This window comes from Rutilus rutilus, assembly GCF_951802725.1.
Source record: "Rutilus rutilus genome assembly, chromosome: 14".
NCBI lineage: Eukaryota > Metazoa > Chordata > Actinopteri > Cypriniformes > Leuciscidae > Rutilus > Rutilus rutilus.
The window spans coordinates 20,149,071-20,169,845 of NC_140219.1; the positions used below are offsets into that span (position 1 = coordinate 20,149,071).

Here is a 20,775-nt window from a genome sequence, read left to right on the forward strand (position 1 = left end):
TGTAAAATAAAGAATTAGGCTATGCATTTTGTTTTATCAACCTGTTGGCCTCAGACATCTGCAGTAAAACAAATTAATATCAAACAAAACACGTTTGGCATTCATCCTTCAAAATGGTAAAAAAGGAAACAACAGGGATGCATGAGGTCATTTGTCCTGTTAGCTCCAGATTGTTTTCCAGGTCACTGTGAAAAACTATCAAGTCCATAAACTGAAGGCACTACATGTGACAGTTTGTAACTGGACATATGGTGACACAAAATACGTACAAGAAAGTCATATTATGACAGTGATTGAATATCAGTGCGCATCACCCTGTTGCATTCATGTCTGCCCTGTTAAGCTCTTTCATTTAATTACAAAATTAACTCCCCTGCTATGGCATGACAGGCTGAAATTTCTTCCTCACATGCAGTGGAAACCGGCTCAACTGTTTCCGATGAGTCTGGCCACCTGAAAGCAGATTGTATTGGTGGTTTACTCTGGTGGTCTTAAAGAAATATTTTCATTATGTGAACCTCTTCTCTAGGACACTGTGGAAGCATATGGGTAGTAACATTCAATTTGAAATGTAATATGCAAAATGACAATGCAATATGTAAAATGGCAATGCATTTCTGTATTTAAATTTACATTTTCCATTACATTTGTGAAATGTTTGGTGCAAAATGAAAATGAAAATTCAGTTATATAATTTACATTTGCCATTTCATACACTAGTTTATGTAAATTGAATACATATTTTAACGCTTTATAAGTTGCAAAATAACAATTTAAATATATTACAGAAATTATTAGATATGTTCAAGCAAAATGTTCTGTAGCAAAATGATCATTTAAATGTTATTTTTCTTAATTGCATTTACACTCAGAGTTAAGCCACTTGCGATTGCATTTTCATTAAATGTCCCGCAATGAATGTAGCAAACTTCAAAAAATGTAAATGTAAATTTAAATACAGAAATGCATTGCCATTTTACATATTGCATTGCTATCCATATGCTTCCATAGGACTCTGCCTTATTAAAAGTATTAATTAATCTCCAGTGTCCCAAAAGCTTAATAATGTCCATATCTTACTGACAACTCACACATATTCCTTTTAATTAAAGCCCTCTTTGTCATTGCTTATTTTTCTGGTTCATTTATTTGTTGATTCTACACAGCATATGGTGTGTAGACTGAACAGTTAATTGGCTCAGGCTTTAAAGATAGATTCTGTATTACATAAACAACAACAAAGGGCAATGAATTTAAACTATGTGAAACCAATTCACAGAAAAAAAAAGGTTCAATGGGGTTCTATATAGAACCCTAGGGATTTTGACTCAATTTTAAAATGCCTCTATTATGCTTTTTTGAATATTACCTTTCATGCAGTGTGTAATATAGCTGTATGTGAATGTAAAATGTCTGCAAAGTTTTAAAGATCAAAGTGCTTGACGAATGAAGTTATCTCCTAAAGAAAGAATCGATTCTGAAATGCAGAAAATAGTCGTCAGCAATTCCAGTCTCACTTGCTGTTACATACTGTACCTACATGACAATGTAGCACATTTACATAATGCCAGCCTATGGTCTTCATTAGCTGCCCATGAACAACGTCTACTTTGACCCGCCCTCAAACTCTGTAGTTGTAGGTGAGGCCTGGAAGAGTTTGGCTTGTGTTGTCAGTATGTCAAGTAAACACTGTTTGCAGCATTGTGAATACAATTTGTATGCACTTCAAAAGGATGAGGATTGGCTGGAATTGATTCAGAAAAACCAACGCCATCCATTGTTCGGATCACTGTGTATCAAGTGCTGAGGAAACCTCCAGAGCTGAAATTCAGATATGGTAATAGGCGTTTTGTTTTCGACACGCGTTGTAACCAGTAGACCATTCACAACAGACTGGGCCATCTGACCAATCAGAGCAGAGAAGGCTCTCTGAGGGGTTTAAACAGACCGAATCTTTGAATTAACCTTTTTCAGACTCTTTAAGAAATGAGGTGATGTGCAATATATATTATGTAAGTGTTTTTTGACCTTGGATGCATGTAAACCAATTGTAGGAGACAACTGAAATTAGGAACCTTTAAAATAGCATAATAGGGGTTCTATATATGGTTCTATATATGAGGCGGTTGACAAAACCCTTTTAGGTTCTATGTAGAACCTTTTCTTCTAAGAGTGTAATAAACTGTTACATTTATATTAGATGAATAAGCCAGTACCGCACTGACCAATAGAGCCGAACAGGGGCATGTTCCCTCCTTCCCCATCAGCACAGGGCAGACGCCTCCTGCTAGGTGTGGCACACTCCAAGAACCCACTAGCTGTAGAGCTGGTGATACCCATACTGAAGCCTGTCACACCCATAGGTGTGCTCTCACCTAAGAGGCATACAGAAAAAGCTTTTATTGTCATCTTATTTTTCTTAAATGACTTATTTCTAAGAAGTAAAATTGTAGAAAGCAAAGCCATAGTTGTTTGTGTTGTCCTTCATGCCACTGGCCAAATCAGGCACCTACTTTGTAAAAGTGACGCACCTTTGACAAGTGCTCGACTTGTCCTCATGTTACAGGCAAAATCCATAGGTGTGAATGACCTTTTCATCGGGGTGTCAGACTGCAGAACAAAAACATGGCATGGGTTACATCTAAACAATAGACTCTGTCGAATTTACCACCTATTTCAAGCAGTGTTGCCACAGCAGTGTCTGAACCAGAAAAGTATCTATATCACTTCTTGTAGGATGTGGTGTCATGTTTCTACAAAGTTGTATAGAACTCTTTTGGTATTTGGTTTTGTTTCACATTAAACTGCTGGTTACCCATAGCTATAACTGCCAAACATCTGATACCACAATGACTACTTCTGGACTCAGTCATATTTCAGTCATTCTACTTCAAAAATATCATGTTTAATCAATGTGTTACTTGCCGTAATTATTTTTATTTGAATTGTACTGAATTGAAATGTACTAGCAATTTTTAAAAATAGTTTCAAAGTAAATTCTACACCATTTTTTTCCCAGTGTAAATACTGTACTATGATCATAGTTGTAGGGAATTACTCTGAATGTATGAGTAGTATTGGGCCGAGACAGAGACTCCAGCATCAGGGTGGGCTCTCTCAACGGTGGGAGATTGTTTACTGTGTGCGTGACACTGGTAGCTCCGCCTCTTATGACCCTCCCTCTGAGCTAGGAGATACAGAGAAAGATCACAGCTTTGACTCTGAAATCAAACCAAATCAGTGCAGACTGAATTGCCAAACATACTTAAATACACATTTACTAACATATAAATGTTTTGCCCTATTCCTTCCAGTTAAAAATTAGATATTAGTTTAAGATAGTTTGAACTTTCTATAAAAGAGCAAAGAGCAACCATGTTTACAGTTTCTAATGTCATGTCAACTAGACTCTATGGAGGCAATATGTCCTTCACCCATAAAAAAAAAAAAAAAAAAAACTGCTGCTATCTCTGTTTACAGAGATCAAAGTCTGCACACTATTTTTAGGATTCTTTAATGAATAGAAAGTTCAAAAGAACAACATTTATTTGACATAGAAATATTTTTTAACTTTATTCATGTATTTACAGTCACTTAATAAATTTCATGAGTCCTTGCTGAATAAAAGTATAAATTTTTCTGACTCCAAACATTTGAAAGGTAATGTATGTATGTGATAAGGCAGATCAATAGTCTGCAGGTCACAGTGATACCGGTGTGACTTGTTACCTGCAAAAGCCTGGAAATAGGCGCGTAGTAATCCTGCTCAGGAGACTCAGAGTGTATCTGAGGAAGCCTGTGGTTTTGAACGGCACTCACTGGGGGAGAGGGCAGGCTTTCATTCACAGTGGATCTGTGAGAAACAAACCCAAGAACACATACTTACTCTAATTAGCAATCTGCATGTTTACTCATGCCTGATACCCCTGCAGGAGCTCAAGGCTACTTCTATGATTTTTCAGTGATGACAAGGTTAAAAGTGTTACAATTAATTAGGTACAATGCAGCTTGAGGGACTAATTTAACAAGCGCTTTTAAAAAGAGTCTGCATTTCAAAAGGTCTCAGCCTGTTATAACGCGACCCCAGTAGACCTTGCATTGAATAATCTGCAATAACATATTATGAAAGAGTTGCATCATGCATTAAGCTGTTACTGCAGCAGAACCTCTCATATCACATTCGTTACGTAAAACTTGTGAGGATATAAAACGATGCACAGAGGTGTAGTTCACTCAAAAATGTTCTCAGAGAAACACAAAAGAAGATACAGTATTTCTCTCCATGTAACTGCAAAAAATAGCGACTGGAGCTTCCAAGCTTTAAAAAGGATGCTATAAAATCACATTAAAATGACCATAAAAGCAGCCCATATGTCTTGTGTACTATATTCGAAGTGTTCTAAAGCCATTTGATAAGTTTTTTTATGATTAATAAACCATCTTTATTTACAGACAGTCTTCCCTTCCAGGGAGTTGTTAACTGCTGCAACTAGATCAGCGAGTCAGTGAGTTAAACTTTAGAACCAAATCAGTTTGATTTGTTAACAATTCATTCAGACAGTTTGGTGAACTGTATTGAACCGATTCAATGAAAGTATCTGACTCAAAAGAATATGAGTCGAACATCATTACTTTTTCATGAAGATTCATGATGGTGCCAACTAGGGATGTCAATATTATCAGTGAATACCGACTTTAAAGTCACCATGAAATTGACAATTCTTTTTTTAAATGAAATATTGCAGTATTTATTATAAATGATTTATCCATGCACATAATTTTTATTCATGTGCCCAATCTTTAATCAAAATAGCTTCCTCTCCTCTTTGTAACTTCTCTTCTCTTCTCTGATGACATGTTTACTGGAGCGAGGGCGGGACAACCTGTCACTCAAATGAGATCACACCAATAGCAAACCACAACGATGCAACAATCCAATCGATTACCGATAAGCAAAATCAAGCCCTGCGCCACATTTTTCTTGTTTGAGAACACGTTTCACTTAGATATACGTCATAACAGAAAAGTAAAGACTATCGCAACATTCGTTTCATGCCAACTTTTCAATTAGTTTCTCACACAAAGTTGTCATATGGGTTTATAGTGCAAATTTCATTTGAACCACTTTAATGATACTAAAGCTCTCTGTTTATATTCCACAGAAGAAACAAAGTCATAAAGGTTTGGAATGACACGAGGGTGAGTAAATGATGACAGAATTGTCATTTTTGGATGAACAACTCCTTTGATAATGTATGCTGATCTTACAGTCTAGTTCCTCGTAAGAGTTGGCTTCCGTTTCCTATAAGGCTGTGGTACATCCGAACCCTGCCACTGAGTCTGGGGAGTCTGCGATGGGCTGTGGGTTTCTGTAAGAGTGTGCTGGACCCTCTCAGAGCCTGGGTTTTCACACACATCAAGACGCTTGGTGCATCATCTGGGTCATATCTTAGGAGAAGCAAAGACAGATGAAGTTGTAGGCCTTCATTTGTTTTCATGTTGATTTATCTCTAGTTAATATACTTCTTAATTCTGTTTCTTATTAAATAGTCTTTAAAAACAGAAATAGCAATAGAAAAACTGTTTTGTTTAGTTTTTGTAGGGTTAGATAATAACTTTCCAAACTCCAAAAGACTTACAGGGCTCTCTCGCTAAATCCCTGATGTCTCTGCTGCAGTGGCTTTGCTTGGATTGTCATAACACCATTTAAATTAATCTTGTAGGCACTTGAGTCCTGAAAGAAGAAATGGCAAATTCATAACATGAGAACAAAATAACAGACAGAACCTCAACTTTGCACCAAAGTGCATGTTTCTCGTAGAATGTCACCTGTACATTACTGCTGCATGTTGACAGGAATGTGGTTCTGCTACTAGAACCTCTGGACAACAAAAGGTGATGTCCTTTAACTGGGATCTGAGGTGAAGGCACTTGACTGGAGCTCTCTAATGTTCTCCTCTGTGTTGCTCCATCTGATGCCAAAAGAACATTAGGAATAGAGGGAAATCTCCAACAATCCACTTAACTGCTGGCAAATTAGCAACAGAATTTCATTTTATTACTCAAAAATGCCACAGAGCAGCACAAAATCACATAGGGTCAAATACAGTTCATTCTGCTGATGCATCAAGGAGACTGTAATTGAGTTTTCTATCAATGATCATTATTCTTCGAATATGAATTTTATTTATATTTTTTTTACATATTTACCATATCAAAGGGCTCACTCATTTTTATCATGGTTTCCACAAATATATTAAGAAGCACAACTGTTTTCAACATTGTAATAATAAGAAGAAATATTTCTTGAGCAGCAAATCAGCACAGAATGATTTCTGAAAGATCATGTGACACTAAAGACTGGAGTAATGACAGGAATCCCATCAAAGGAATAAATTACATTTTAAAACATATTAACATGGAAAGCGGTTATTTTAAATTGCAATAATATTTCACTATATTACCATTTTTACTGTATTTTTGATCAGATAAATGCAGCCTTGGTGAGCATAAGAGACTTTAAAAAATATTACAAATCTTACCGACCCTAAACTTTTGCACAGTTTTGTGCAACTTTTGTACATACATGGACTAAAAGCCATAAAAATCCATTCTCATTTCCAGGGGGTCTTTATGCATGCAAAAACGGTGTTCTTCACCCACCCAAGATTTATCGATCACACATGCACTGTTGGCTAATTCTGTTTAGTTGGTTTCAGTAATTCAGACACACCCGGGAGTTGTTTCTCCCAGTACTTATGTAAGAGCTCCTCCAGAAGACCCACCACCTCCCTCCACACGTCATCAAACAGCTCATCTGCAACAGCGTCACGGATGCATGCATGAGGGGATACTGGTGGGACTCCACCCCTGGGGGCCATGGATGAAGACTTCCTCTGATCCACCTCCTCATCCTCCCTACAGTCAAAACAATTACAGAGCTACAATAAATTATTCCCTTCTGACAGGATGCCTTAAAATGGGTGCACACTATTATGAGTCCTAATGGTTTTATTCACCAGTAAAAGTTCAGAAAACATGATGTAATAATAAGGCTGTATAGTATTTGCAGAATTTAGATGACCAGTTACTGAATACCTATTGAAATGCTAAAGAAACGCAAAAAGAAAAAGAAAAAAATACTATTTTTGATTCAATGGGAATAGGTAGACTGCGGGGCTAATTTTTGCAATGTCTATTGTAATCACAGTCAGTTCTTTTTGCTCAAATTTTGTTTGTTGTTTTCAAGACATAGTTCAAAACCCTCCTAAATACCAACATTCTAAAATAGTAAAAGTACTATTTTTTCCAAACAAAAATTTCAATAGATTTTGGGTCAAATGTTCAATTCAGGCTTTTTAGAAGCCAATACATTTAAGGAATTTGTCCTTTCAAAATAAACCTAAAAAGTGTGACAACTTGCCTTGTCTTCCCTATAATTATATTGTTCATGAAGCAAAAAAGAAGCAAAAAAGATCTTCTGTTGCATTATAATAGAGGGGTGTGATAGTATATGGACCCTTTTTACAGACTGTGATGACACGTTTTAACAGTCATCAGGATCGTAAATCCAAGAAATGTGAAAAGATTAAATTAAGTACATGAATCTTGGAAAAAAGGTTGTAGGCAGATTAAGTAAAAGACAACCTGTGACGTACATTTCTTTTCCATCATAAGCTAAAAACTCCTCTATGCTGCCCTCTGCTTCATACACCTCCTCTTCCTCAGTGAGGTAGAGTGAATGCTCAGAGAGAGGAGAGCTGGGGCTTTGGAAAGACTGCTCACACCAAAGGCCCGGGGCCAGACTGCGGCCTGCTACATACAGCCTGCAGACAGAGAGAGAGAGAGAGAGAGAGAGAAATGAGGGAGGAAGCAAATTCTTGCCACAGCCAGCCCAGACTGATAAATGCTTTGCCGGTGGACATGTTCAGTGCAGTATCTTTAGAACATATTGCATATTTTTAATCAGGTGAGAGGCCTCATCCTCAAGGGTTGGTTTTATGTGTTATATCAAATGTATAATGTATGATAGGCTTCAGTGCATATTTCAAAACAATAGATAAGTGCAGTCAAGCAAAAAGAAAAAGCTAAACCCAGAAACAAATCAATAGAGTGAGCTCATTAATCAAGAGATAAAGGACCCCAATATTTTTTGGTAAGATAAGACTGACCTTAAAAAGTTCAGGAGTAACTCCAGCGATAAACAAAATACCGTGATAATTGTATAATGCCAAGAAATCGTTGGAGAAAATTAGATATACACATATATATGTATATATATATATATATATATATATATATATATATATATATATATATACACATATATATATATATACATAAATTATTACATTATATTGTATTTCAGATTACATTAGATTAGATTATTCAAAAGTTTGGAGAATAAAAAAAAATGTATTTATGTTTTTAACAGAAGTATCTTATGCTCCCCACGCCAAGTCTGTATTTATTTGATAAAAAATATAGTAAAACAGTAATATTATGAATTTAAAAATAACTATTGTCTTTTTTAACATATTTTTTAAATTAATGTTGACTTTTTGCAATTATTCCTTTGATTTCTTTAAAATCAATCTTACTGACTGCAAACTTTTGAACAGTAGTGTGCCTAATTGTTTTCTTTAAATTAATGAATTAGTTAAATTAATGAATTAGTTATGACACCTGGTTGATGTCAAAGCATTTCATACAAAAAAGCCATGAAACAGACAGAAAGTAATCCGAAATCAAAGTTGAAAAGTAGGGGTGATCGCGCGTTTTCAACTGCTGCTCCAAGACTGTGGAATGCGTTACCTTTTAGTATTAGATTTGTTCCATCCTTGTCTGTTTTTAAATCTAGGCTAAAAACCTATCTTTTTGATTTAGCATATGGCTAAGGATGAAATGTACTGTATTTATATTGTATTTATATTTGTCTTTTGTATTGATGTAAAGCACACTGGTCAACTGGTGTTGTGTTTAGTAGTGCTATAGAAATAAAATTGACATTGACATTAATCAAATACAGTTGCTTGAAAACAAATAGCTGAGGTTTCTATTGTTCCCAGATAAGTTTTACAGGTTGTTTGAAACCATCTACACTGACCCTCAGTCAGACAGACCTCCATCACTGCTGTGCTCAATGCCCGGAGTGGAGACTCAAGTGGACAATCAGCATTGTCATTAACAGTGTAGTACAACTATTAAATAGATCCTCATTTAAATCACAATTTCATTCATTCTGTTTTCAAAGAGAAAAATATTTGTATAGTTGAAACCATAAAAGTAACCCTCCTCCTGTTATTTTCTTAAACCGAAACAACTGAACAATTAAACATTAAATGTTTTAGTACTTTTAACTGTTATTTAATTTTATTGAGAGGCTTACTCGCTGTGGTCCTTGTCCAGACAGGTGGGTGTGGAGAAGGAATAGGTTCTGGCACTGGACTCATGTCTGCAGATGTACTGAACACCCTCCTGTTTGGGAGGCTCCAACTGGTTTCCTAAAATTCTGTGCTCAAGGATGCAACACAACGAGACAGTATCAGTTAGCAGGGCTGTGCAATGCTGTGTAATGTATTATGAATATTTATTTGGAAATTGTCTTTGAGTAGCACAATAATTTGGTAATAGCGACACCTACAGGTGAACAATGTGTAGTGTTGGTTTGAACCATGTAGCTGTGTGAATATCAGAATGCACATGGACTAAGATGTGTCTGATCGGAAAGAATAGATCAGTGCTTTCTGATTAGAAGGCACACACGGTATGTTGTTTGTTTTTTTGGATTTCGTCTGTTAATTTATAAGTTAAATGTACTAGCTGTGTGGTTCAATAAGCTGTGGACTTGGCTAAACTGTGCCTTGGAAAATGCATTCACACATTATGCATCTAAATGTAATTTTATTTATCTCCGGTTTTTCACAGTGTCGTAATGGTGTCAATATGGTATGATGATGGCGGTGCTGACCCTTTGTGAAAGAAGATATTAAACATTAAGACATCAGTTGAAGCGTGATTTTTCTAATCAGAAGAAAACGTTCAGGAGCCGTTATAGTGTGAAAGTGCTTATATACAGCAAAAAAAAAATATATATATATATCATTAATATTGAGTAACTTACATTTTAGAAATAATTAGGGGTGACCCCGAATAGTCGAAGATTCGATGCTTCGATAGGAGGAGCCTGATTCGACTACCGATCTCATGGTCGAATCTTCGCAGAGGTGTTATGAAACGAGGATCATGCCCCTTTGGCTATATGAGGGCACTCAATTTCACATAGAACTAGCTTTTATGTCAATATGTTAATATTCAGCCTATTATGATAATGCTGCTGTATATAAAAATGTGCAAAGAAAGAAGCTTTTAATAAATATTTTTTAACGTGCGTGAATAAATCCAAACACCCCGTGACAGATTTAAGTTTCACTTTCAATCCATGACCGACAGAGGAGCGTCTTCGCGGCAAGGATTTAAATCTTTAACAATGTCTGGGATAAGAAAATCTAAAGTGTGGATGTACACCATCAGAAAGGATATTCTCCAAGGCTGGATTTAGCATCAGGAAAACCATTATCGCACTTCTGCCTTCCAACGTTAACACGTTTCACGCATAGACTGGGTTTCACGTTAGAATGTATTTTATCCGCGCGCACAATTTGAAAAGACTCCAACGGACACAGAGTGAAAGACTGGATTTGTTCTCTCGATCAGGTAGGGTACAAGTGAGTTCAAAACTTTTCAGCCGGTTCTAATTAGATTTTTGGATGCTGTGAACATTTTTAGCTAAAAAGACTGCCTCCAGTTTAGCATTTATTGTTGTTTCTGCAGTTAAAAAGACAAAGTTGAAAATTCTGGCTACTATCGTTATTTTAATAATTTCTTTATTTTTATTTTATTTATTAATCTGTCAGGGTTATCTAATCTAACTATTTGTGGCTTGTGTTTTGAATAGGCTATATGTTCCCCTGCACTTTAGGCATTTTGCACACATTTGCTCCTCATCTTGTGACTTGATTCTAATTTATTTCGTTTTGTATTTTTTATTTATTAGAAAGGTATTGGCCTATTCTGTTCTAATTTAATTTGAGTAAATTAATTGTTTATTTTTTCGGTGCATCGATGTTGTGCTGTAGGCTGGCCTGCTCGCACAGGTAATTTAGCCGATTTAATTTGATTTGCATGTGAAATGCAAATCCTGTCTGCAGTGTGGCCTTTCTGGAGTTGTTATTTCTTAGTTTTATTGATCCAAAATGTTTTTTATACATTTTCTTCTATATCTTTGTGTGATTTTCTGTACATCGCGGCTTTGAAACGTTAAAGCCCCGCCCCCATACACATGATTCGACTATTAGTCGACTATAGGCAAGACATGACGATTCTGATTCGACTATGAAAATCCATAGTCGGGGACAGCCCTAGAAATAATATTGCAAGTTACTTTTTTCTGTTTTTGCTCCATCAACGAACAATTCCAAACAAAGCTACAGCACCAGCACTTTAATTCAATTTATTAACTTTAAAAAACTAAATTTGCCTAACCCTTTTAGCCTCAGAGCAGTCAGAATTCTCTAACAAATCTCTCTTTGCTCAAAGGAGCTGTACCTGAGATGGGGGGTGTGTCCGTTCCACTCCTCACACTCCTCCTGCAGGGACTCCGAGCGGCTGCTTCCTCTCCTCTCATACAGGAGCTCATCCACAGAGTTAAAGAGCTGACGCACACGCTGAGTATTCGCCCGCTCAAACTCCTGCATGCAAGAAAAAACAAACAGTAAAACATTCAATAAACACAGATGAGGAGATGGTGTTAGCAGCTAGTGATGCATTTGCAAAAATAACAGTTAGACACATGCACTAAAAACAGGAAACTGTGAGAGTTTAAATAACAGAAAAATGCCCTGTTGTAGATGTTTCTTATTTTTCAATAGTTTATTACCTAGAACATTTTAATGATAATAAATAGCAGTGTTGCATGCTATTCAGAAACTGAGAATTCAATTTACATTCCAATTCAATTAACTAATTTCAACTGAGGTAGCAAACAGGATACATAAATCTAATATGAATTAGAATTTAAGTCAAATTAAAATGGAATGAAATTCAAATAAATGAACTACATATATATATATATATATATCCATAAACATGCTGTCATAGATATACATTTTCAAAAACAATAATTATAAATCAGCATTTTTTTCTTTACATGGCCTTATGAAATTTGGGTTCAACATGTTTTATATAAATAATATATTGAATAAGAAATAATGAAATTATTTCAACCCAAGTTAATAATTAAAAAAATTGATAATAATAATAATAATAATCATCTGTAAATTCCCTTGTCATTCCGATTCAAATTCCAATTGAGCTTCCTGTGGGTTGTGGCCAATTAAATTTAAGTTCTCATTAACTAAAAAAAAAAATAAATAAAAAAAATAAACCTCATTAATTTAATAGGAGTTGATTCTAAAATTCTGAATGTTGCCCAATCCTGATGAAAAAGCTAAAAAAAAAACATCTGGAAGAAGAACAGAGGCATTACATCATATCTCCAGGAGCAGATGGAGCTGTGGTCTGTGGAGAGACCGGGGCCAGTGCCTGGGCTGCCGGAGCGGGAGGGGAGGTGACTCACGGGGGTAGTGCCACCGGCAGACGAATGACCACATGACGAGATGCTACCAATGAAGAAATGAAGCATTACTCTAAGGACATTAATATGTTGTAGAGCTAAAACCTTACAATAAGTTCTGAATATTCCGAAATGAAAATAATGATTGTATTACCTGAGGCCACGGTTTGAGACCCTGTTGACACTTCTGGTGAAGGGGGCAGGCACTGCATTAATGCTTTTGCTAGGTTCGTTGAGCAGCTTTTTCCTAATACATGATATGGGAATAAGAATGAAGATGGGTCCATACAGTTAATGAAAACAGGTCCATTTATGACTTGTACAGAACACATGCTACAGTGATACATTAAGAGGCATTTATGAACTGAAAAGCACAATAAGCATCCTTTGGTTAACATGCTAAACTTCATTTAAAACTATTTTTTAAAAACGATTCTGCTAATTCTGCATACAGGCAGCTATTAAAACCTCATATTATTTTAGAGACTACAGTACATCATTATTATTATTTTTTTGTCTTTTAGCAGGACTATTTAAAATGAACTAATCAAGGCAAAGAGATAAAAGACCTTTTGTTATGAAAAGCATATCCACCTGCAGGTATAAGAGGGTCACATGATGCTGTCGCAGTCAAGCTTTCACTCTTTGTCTCAAACTGCCTCTAATCTATCAGACAATTATATCATGAATAATTTAAACAGTACAAGATCAAAGTACAATATACAGGCATGTTGGAGTGTCACATTTATCACTATGACAACAAGAAGCTTTATCTGGAAATGTTATACAGTAAAATAAAGAACAGAGAAACCATTAATTTATTGGAAACAAAGTTTCTCGTGCTTATTTCACATTGCTTTATATCATTTTAAATATCTCTTTTGGTCTCTTAAGATTCGTCACCATTCAGTATCAGTGTTTATCGAGTTATAACTGTTATAACTGTAACCCACGAAAAAATTGTTTAAAACGATTATTCAAACCAAATGACAGCAATATGTCACATAAATGACAATTGTAATGGGATTATTAACTTGCATACTTCGTACAAGTGCCCTTGTTAATGTAACAAATGTTATAAAAATTCCAATAATGCATTACGTTATGACACATTTGTGATTGTTCCTTCAAAAATGCTACAACGTCACAAACAACTTACCCAATTACAATGAGTCCAGCATGTCTGTCATGGCACACTGCCCTGTAGCTGTCTGGGTAGTAAGAGAGTACAGGAGGTACATGTAGGGTGGCCAAAGATGAGGCCCACCCAAAGCCCAGTGCACTGTGCATGGGTAAATTACTCCTATCAGTGGGACCCAGCCAAATAGCTTAAAGACAAAACAGCGACATTCACACTTTCAGATCAGCCATCAGAAATGTGTGACTTCTTGTTTCCCCTGCAGGTCAACATGAATGTCCTTGTCGTCCTCCCGCCCAGTGCAGAGGTGCCTCTGATCTGTTCATTCGGCTCCATCAAGGGAGTGTTTGGACACGCTACAGTGGCACAACACAGGTGCATGAATGTCCCCACCCTCCCCTGGATGACTCACAGACACCTTACCATCCATCCCAGAGGACTTTTTCTTTTTCCATAAGATTTTATTTTTTTCATCCTGGAGTAGGTTATAACCATTCTCTAGAAACCCTTAGAAATTTGTTTCAAGGAATAAGACAACCAAGATTACATTTTTAAGAATAAATATATATATATATATACATATATATACATATATATATATATATATATATATATATATATATATATTAGTTTTGTACTTTGGTACCAAGTCGGTACTGAAATTTTAAAAACGTGACCGACTTGGTACCGAAGTACCGGTACTTTTGACAACACTACTGATGACTATATACTGATGATAATGATGCTGAATAAGCTCCTCCTACTGGAAGAAAGGCTTTTGGTCTGCAGTGATGGCTTATTTTTGTAGGCCAACCTAAAGTATATCACACTGGTGCATCTCACTGGTTCCCTCAGCAAAAACCCTATTGGATTATAGGCTAGGCCTTTGAATTATAGCAAAAAATAAGCTCTGTGATCAACAAAAGTTTATGATACTAACACATTTTGTCCATCAAGATAATTTTCACAAATTAACAATTAATTTTGAAGGTCATGGTCACTCGAATTCAACATCACTACCACCAAGCTTCCAACAACTTCTTCCTCCTTGACAACGTCCCATTTAGCAACCGCGTTTTTTAAGACATTTTTCAATTGGTGTGTTTTATGACGTAGAATAAAATTAGAAATATCTTCACCACAGACCTTTATAAAATCCAAAAAACCCATTGACTTGGGGACGATGAAACCGGAAGTGCTAAAATGCAAACTTGTTTCCAGGGTTTTGACCTACAAAAATATATCATCCCTGCAGCACTCTATAGCTGATGTTTAACTGTTATTTGCATGCCTTGCTAGTTTGGTTTTCTTTGTCCCCATTTTGCCTCGTTCATCTGTTGTCATGGTTTGTAATTAGTTCCACACCTGTTCTGGTTTCCCTTCATTACTCCCTGTGTTTTCCCCGTGGTTGTCTCAGTTCATTGTTCTCCATTATGTTACACAATGTGTAGTTGCTTTATTCAAATTTCTCCTGCGGATTCTCCTTGTCGATAAAAAAGGACTTTTGAAAGTTAATTTATTTATTTCATTGAATTCATTTCAGGTTAAAGTTTTAAAGAGACAGATCAGACAAAAAATTACCATACAGTACAAATAGCAGTTTAACTTGTGTAAAATGAGGTAATGAAAGTTGCAAACCTATAGGATATTGCAATAATGCCGTATATAATGCCGTTCCAAAAAGCATTTTATGTCATCTACTTGATATTTCTCTTAAAAGTTAATGAAGATAACGCAGACAACAAGAGCACCCTGTGCATACAGGAGCACAAACTGACACCACAGCTACAGAAGAAGTAGCACAGAGAAAGGGGAAAACTAATTAGCAGCGGGTGAGGGCTTCAACAGTTGGCAGGGGTCAACAAGGAAGCCCAGCATCAGTGGCGGCTCAGGTTTCTCTCACAGAGCAAACAGCAAATAATTTCAGCAGGTTGAACGCCAGGGCCTAATGAAACATGCATGACCAGCATGGCAGCAGAAAGCCTCAGCTGACTGACATGGATTCTTTCTCGTGTCTGCCTTTTAGCAGCAAGCACAACGGGACAGTGATTTTACTCAGTACAAGCCTGTCAGATGTTACACCTTTCCAGAGTTCGGATAAAACATCAAACCTTGTCACCTTTTGCATATATGATGGTATACAAAAGTCAGCACAGGGGATATTGGCATCACAAGAACTGCACTGATCAAACTAATCAATCAATCAATACATATATAAATTGTATATCATTAACCATAATATTTAAAACAAATAAATTGAAGGCCTATGTGTTGTGGGGAAGAGTGAAGTGTAACTATAAAACAAATAATTTATTATATAACCATACATTATTAGCTATATAAAAACACAGTAAATGTATTCTTAAACTCTTCTTAAGCACAATTTCACCCAATGATTAAACAGTTTCCAAGGCATTGTATAGCCTAGGCCTAATTCCATTTCTCTTTTATTCAGAAGACAGTGTCTGAAAGGCAGTAGCCCTTTTTGATCTTTCTTTTTTTATAAAACTGCATTAAAGGAAAGAGACACATTTGCCTACTTTAGGTTTTTTTTTAAAGATCAGCTCTAGAGAGGGATTTCAGTCGTAACTAAATGCTGGTGTAGATTGAGCAATTAGATATGCTCGTGCCAGAGGAAAGACTATACCCTGATTCAATGACATTAGTCTTATATTAATTAGTTATCAGGTAGTGAGCACAATTCAATTAAACATTGAAGGTCTTGCCATGAAAGAACACAGTCTTGACTATTTTCTAAGTTTTAATGTATACAGCAGCACTAAATAACTGTTAATTTACCCCTTATTCCTCAAGTAAGTTAGCCTAGCTATGTGTTGCTGTTAGCTAGACTTAACTTTTTCCCTAGACAGACAGAAAACCCCAATAGCCTATAGGCTACCTAAACTTGAATAACGAAGAAATTCTAAATATTATCCTCAAAGACTGTACAGGTTATTGTTCTAAAACTTGAATGAATGCTTGACACACATGTATGAATCGATGTAACGTTAGGCGAAAGAGAAGGCGCTTACTTCAAGCTGTCATCACTCTCTCGGACCGGACTCATATTGTCCTGAGCTCTTCTTGTCCTCTTCCATTTAAGTGTTCGCTCCGAGTCTAGCGGGGACTTGTCGAAACCACAGTGATAAATTCTGTCCGCAAAGCCATGCTGGTACTTCGGTCCGGTAGAGCCGCCGCTTGGCTCAATGCGCTCAACGGTCACCTGCATTAATGACTGTGACTGACAGCTTCACCGCGCTGATAACGAGAGATGCGCGCGCCCCGCGTAGACTAGACAAAGCAGGTGACAAGCTGTCACTCACCGAACGAGACGCTGTTACTATCTTCCATTAACATATCTTCGACATTAACCACAGTTTGAATTTTGGGGAAGCTGATTAAGACTCGACGGAAGACAAACGCTAGGTTGAGGGGTAACTTAGGCCTTCTCAGAAGTGAGTAACTACTCTTTTACAAGCCTACACGTCTTAAAACAAACTTTACGTAATCACAAAAGATTAGCAAGTTAGTCGGCTCGCGCAAAATCGAAGACGTCGAGAAGGTAACTGGCTACAGTTTTCCGTTCTAGTGCTTTAGGTTAAATTTCGTTCCGAACGATACATCAACAAAACACAATGAATAGCCTACTGCAATTATTTAACAGTAGCTATTTATTCGTCTCGGACACGGTTTATATAGGTCTAATTAAAGATCAACATAAAATGTAAAACCAATTTAAGCGCTAGCCTACTATTGAGAAAATTTTATTATAAGTATAATAGTAAAAACAGTTATTTACGATTCTTTAAATATATTGTTATACTTACAAAATATAAATCATAAACAACAGATGAAAAAATAAACTTTGAAATACATCAAGAATATCACATCAAGAATATCACCTTGGTACAATTTACACGTAGAACACTAGATGGAGCCATAGAACAGCAGATTAGGTTTGCTACTCGCATCAAGTTATTTTCTTCTTCTTCTTCTTCTTCTTCTTCTTCTTCTTCTTTCTTCTAAATAATTCAACGTGTTTTCAGTATTTGGAAACATTCAACGACTTCAATGGGGAAAAGGCGCATTAGTAAAGACTAAAGAGTTGGGTATTTAGGTAGGCTAATATGCTACATGACCTCCTGGGATTTGCTTCATTAGGCTCCTGTATAGCTTTGAGAAAAGGGGACATGTCTTTACAAATAAAAACCTATTTATAGAGATATGTACTGTACTGTATAAATCCTGTATCTGCCAATATATCTTGATAGAAGGGCCAATAGTCCATATTTTCTGCTATAGTATTGAAAGCTTTGGGAAAAGAAAATGAAGTAATATGAGGGACGATACAAATAAAAATAGACAAAACATCAGCTGTTATGGAATATATCAGTGAATTTTAAACTATTATGACTTGTTTGTTTCTCTGTGGAGAAACAATAATCACTGCAGTTTTAATTCACTGATCCGTGGCGTCAATTCCTTTGAGGGTCAACACTGAGCCAATGTGCTTATGGTGCTTCAGTGGCAAGTTTATTTATGAAAAGTGCGTATAAATAGTGCAAGAGGATACTGTGTGGTCAGGGTCATCAGGTCGTGGGGCTGTGAATCCTAGGAGGTGGAGAGATGAATAGCTGGCGTCGTCTTGGGAGGGCCAGCGATGAGAGGTACTGAAAGGTCATGTTGAAAGTGATACACCCATAATTCAAGCCCCCCGGTCACCCTCCAATCACACTGTCCCCTCCCTTAAGGTGCCGCCAGTCCTAGCTTTACGTCTTTGTTAAGACTTTTCAGTAGCCAGAGGAGGAATGTCTCTAGAGTCCACTCAGACTCAACGGATTCACTTTCCATCCTTAAATGTGTTGGTACTGATGACAGAAATAGCTAGGTTTGCTTGTGAAAGACATGATTTCAAATGTATAATGTACAGCATATTTCAAAGTAGTTTTACCATGTATTGTACGTTAATAAACATAATTTATGCACTAAATCAATAGTTACAGTAAAGACTTTTACATTGTTACAAAAATGTCCTTTCAAATGAATGTATCAAAAAGTATCAAGGTTTCCACAAAAATATGAAGCAGCACAACTGTTAATAATGATACATATAATATCACTACTAATACATGTTCAATGAGCAAATCATCATATTAGAATGATTTCTGACGGATCACGTGACACTGAAGACTGGAGTAATCATGCTGAAAATTCAGCTTTGTCATCACAGGAATACAAATACATTTTAAAATATATTCAAGGAAACATTTTAAATTGTAATAATATTCACAATATTAATGTGTATTTGTTTTAGGTTTATTAAAGTTTATTATATATGTATACGTTTAGGGTTAGTTGCTGTAGTTATGTATAATTTACTGTTATTAGGAAGTACATGTAACGTGTAACAAAGACAGTGTAAAATAAAGAGTTACCAAATTTTGTAAATATATATATATATATATATAGATAGATAGATAGATAGATAGATAGATAGATAGATAGATAGATAGATAGATAGATTACATGTAAATGTAGAAATTTTCCTTTTAATGTCACTTCCATTTTTTTTTTTTTTTTTTGGTCTGTTTAGGATTAGTAGGCTAAAAGATTTGTTTACTATGCTAAAATAATTGGTCTTAAATTCTGATTAGATTCTAGGTCATTGGAACTACAGAATCCGTTTGAGAATTTATTCAGCTGTTGTTTTCCCCTTTCCTTCTTCCCTTCTTTCCTTCCTGCCTTACTTCGAGAACATTCTTTTCTCGCTCCATATCTACTATGGTAAATCACTACTATACTTTTACCACCAAAATAACATTTCCAGGTTATAACATGCTTTAACCTCAGTTAAACAAACAGCCTACCAAACATTGTGTGAATCGCCTCATCCAGGTCTTTGAAACAAAAATAAATTACACCAGGAATAACCTTGCAGGACAATAGAGCAGATATTTATGCAAAAGTGTCTGAAAGGCCGGGTTCAATGGATTACTGCCACCCGCAGCTACTGAACAGCTCACCGCCAGCACTTATAACCTGTCGCTATATATTCAGTCATTCCCATCTGCTTTGATTTAATACCTATTACCCAGCCTCCTCCATAGCCTCTGAGCTCTGATTGGTCCACTTACGTGCTAAGCCCAGGCAGCTTATAGTATTTGTAAAACGTGAGACACAAAGAACGCTTGTTCCTTTGCTGGAAGCCGTGTGCGCGTGTGTGTTTACTTGGAGCGGCTCTGGCTGAGGATGTAACCCATACAGTACCGTTCAGTGCAGGTTCATCACCTCAGAGGGTGTCCTGTGGAACACGTCAGCAGTGGAAGGTAAAACACAAAGAGGTACAGTCTGGAAGCTGAGAGGGAGAAAAGAGCACAAGCAGGAGATTTGGACTGGATAGCAGACACTTAGGAAGAGGACCTGGAGTCTGGAGCGAAAGAAGAACTGACTGACATACAGTACGTGTTTTGGATAACAGCTGGGGATGATATGATCTCTCATGTGGAGGACACAGAGGCCAATGAGCTTATCAATGAGCTTGCAATCCTGACTGGGAAAGAACCAAGAACCTCTGCCATGAGAAGCCAGAATGCCTTCATTTAAAGGTAATGTGTTTTTTTTTTACGTTTATTAAATGGGGGAAAACAGGAATGAATGTTTTCTAATATTTGCCACTGTAACAGATTTTAGCACTGCTACTGCCTTAAAGTCTGACTTTAGACGATTTAACTTTGAATCTGTGTACAAACATTTATGTACAAGAGTGTTTAATGACACAAAGCTGTCACTGGTTAATATTGACAGATTCTTTATTATAGTAATACTTAGAGTTGCATTTATCACATTTCCCTCTCAGCTTTAAGCTCTTTAAACAGCTTATGAGACTTGTTGCCTTCTGGAAAGACAAGCAATGACACTGAACACTGATGTTTAATCCATGTTGTGGGTAAAATGCCATAATACAGTACATGGGCATCATTACATAACATCATGTATCCTCTGG

General features: G+C 36.4%; 1 protein-coding gene across 1 annotated transcript; it reads right to left on the reverse strand.

Annotated features, from left to right (window-relative positions):
• Positions 1-359: 359 nt before the first annotated feature.
• On the reverse strand, positions 360-17,001 carry fam149a (family with sequence similarity 149 member A; the record flags this gene model as incomplete). Its single annotated transcript, XM_084431201.1, has 15 exons — positions 360-453; positions 2,217-2,375; positions 2,532-2,610; positions 3,059-3,187; positions 3,730-3,853; positions 5,269-5,448; positions 5,640-5,734; positions 5,830-5,972; positions 6,734-6,918; positions 7,659-7,826; positions 9,389-9,511; positions 11,608-11,750; positions 12,548-12,680; positions 12,789-12,881; positions 16,805-17,001. The coding sequence occupies 15 exons, from the start codon at positions 16,999-17,001 to the stop codon at positions 377-379; spliced, it is 2,028 nt and encodes a 675-aa protein (XP_084287327.1). The 3' UTR covers positions 360-376.
• Between the last annotated feature and the right edge of the window lie 3,774 nt (positions 17,002-20,775).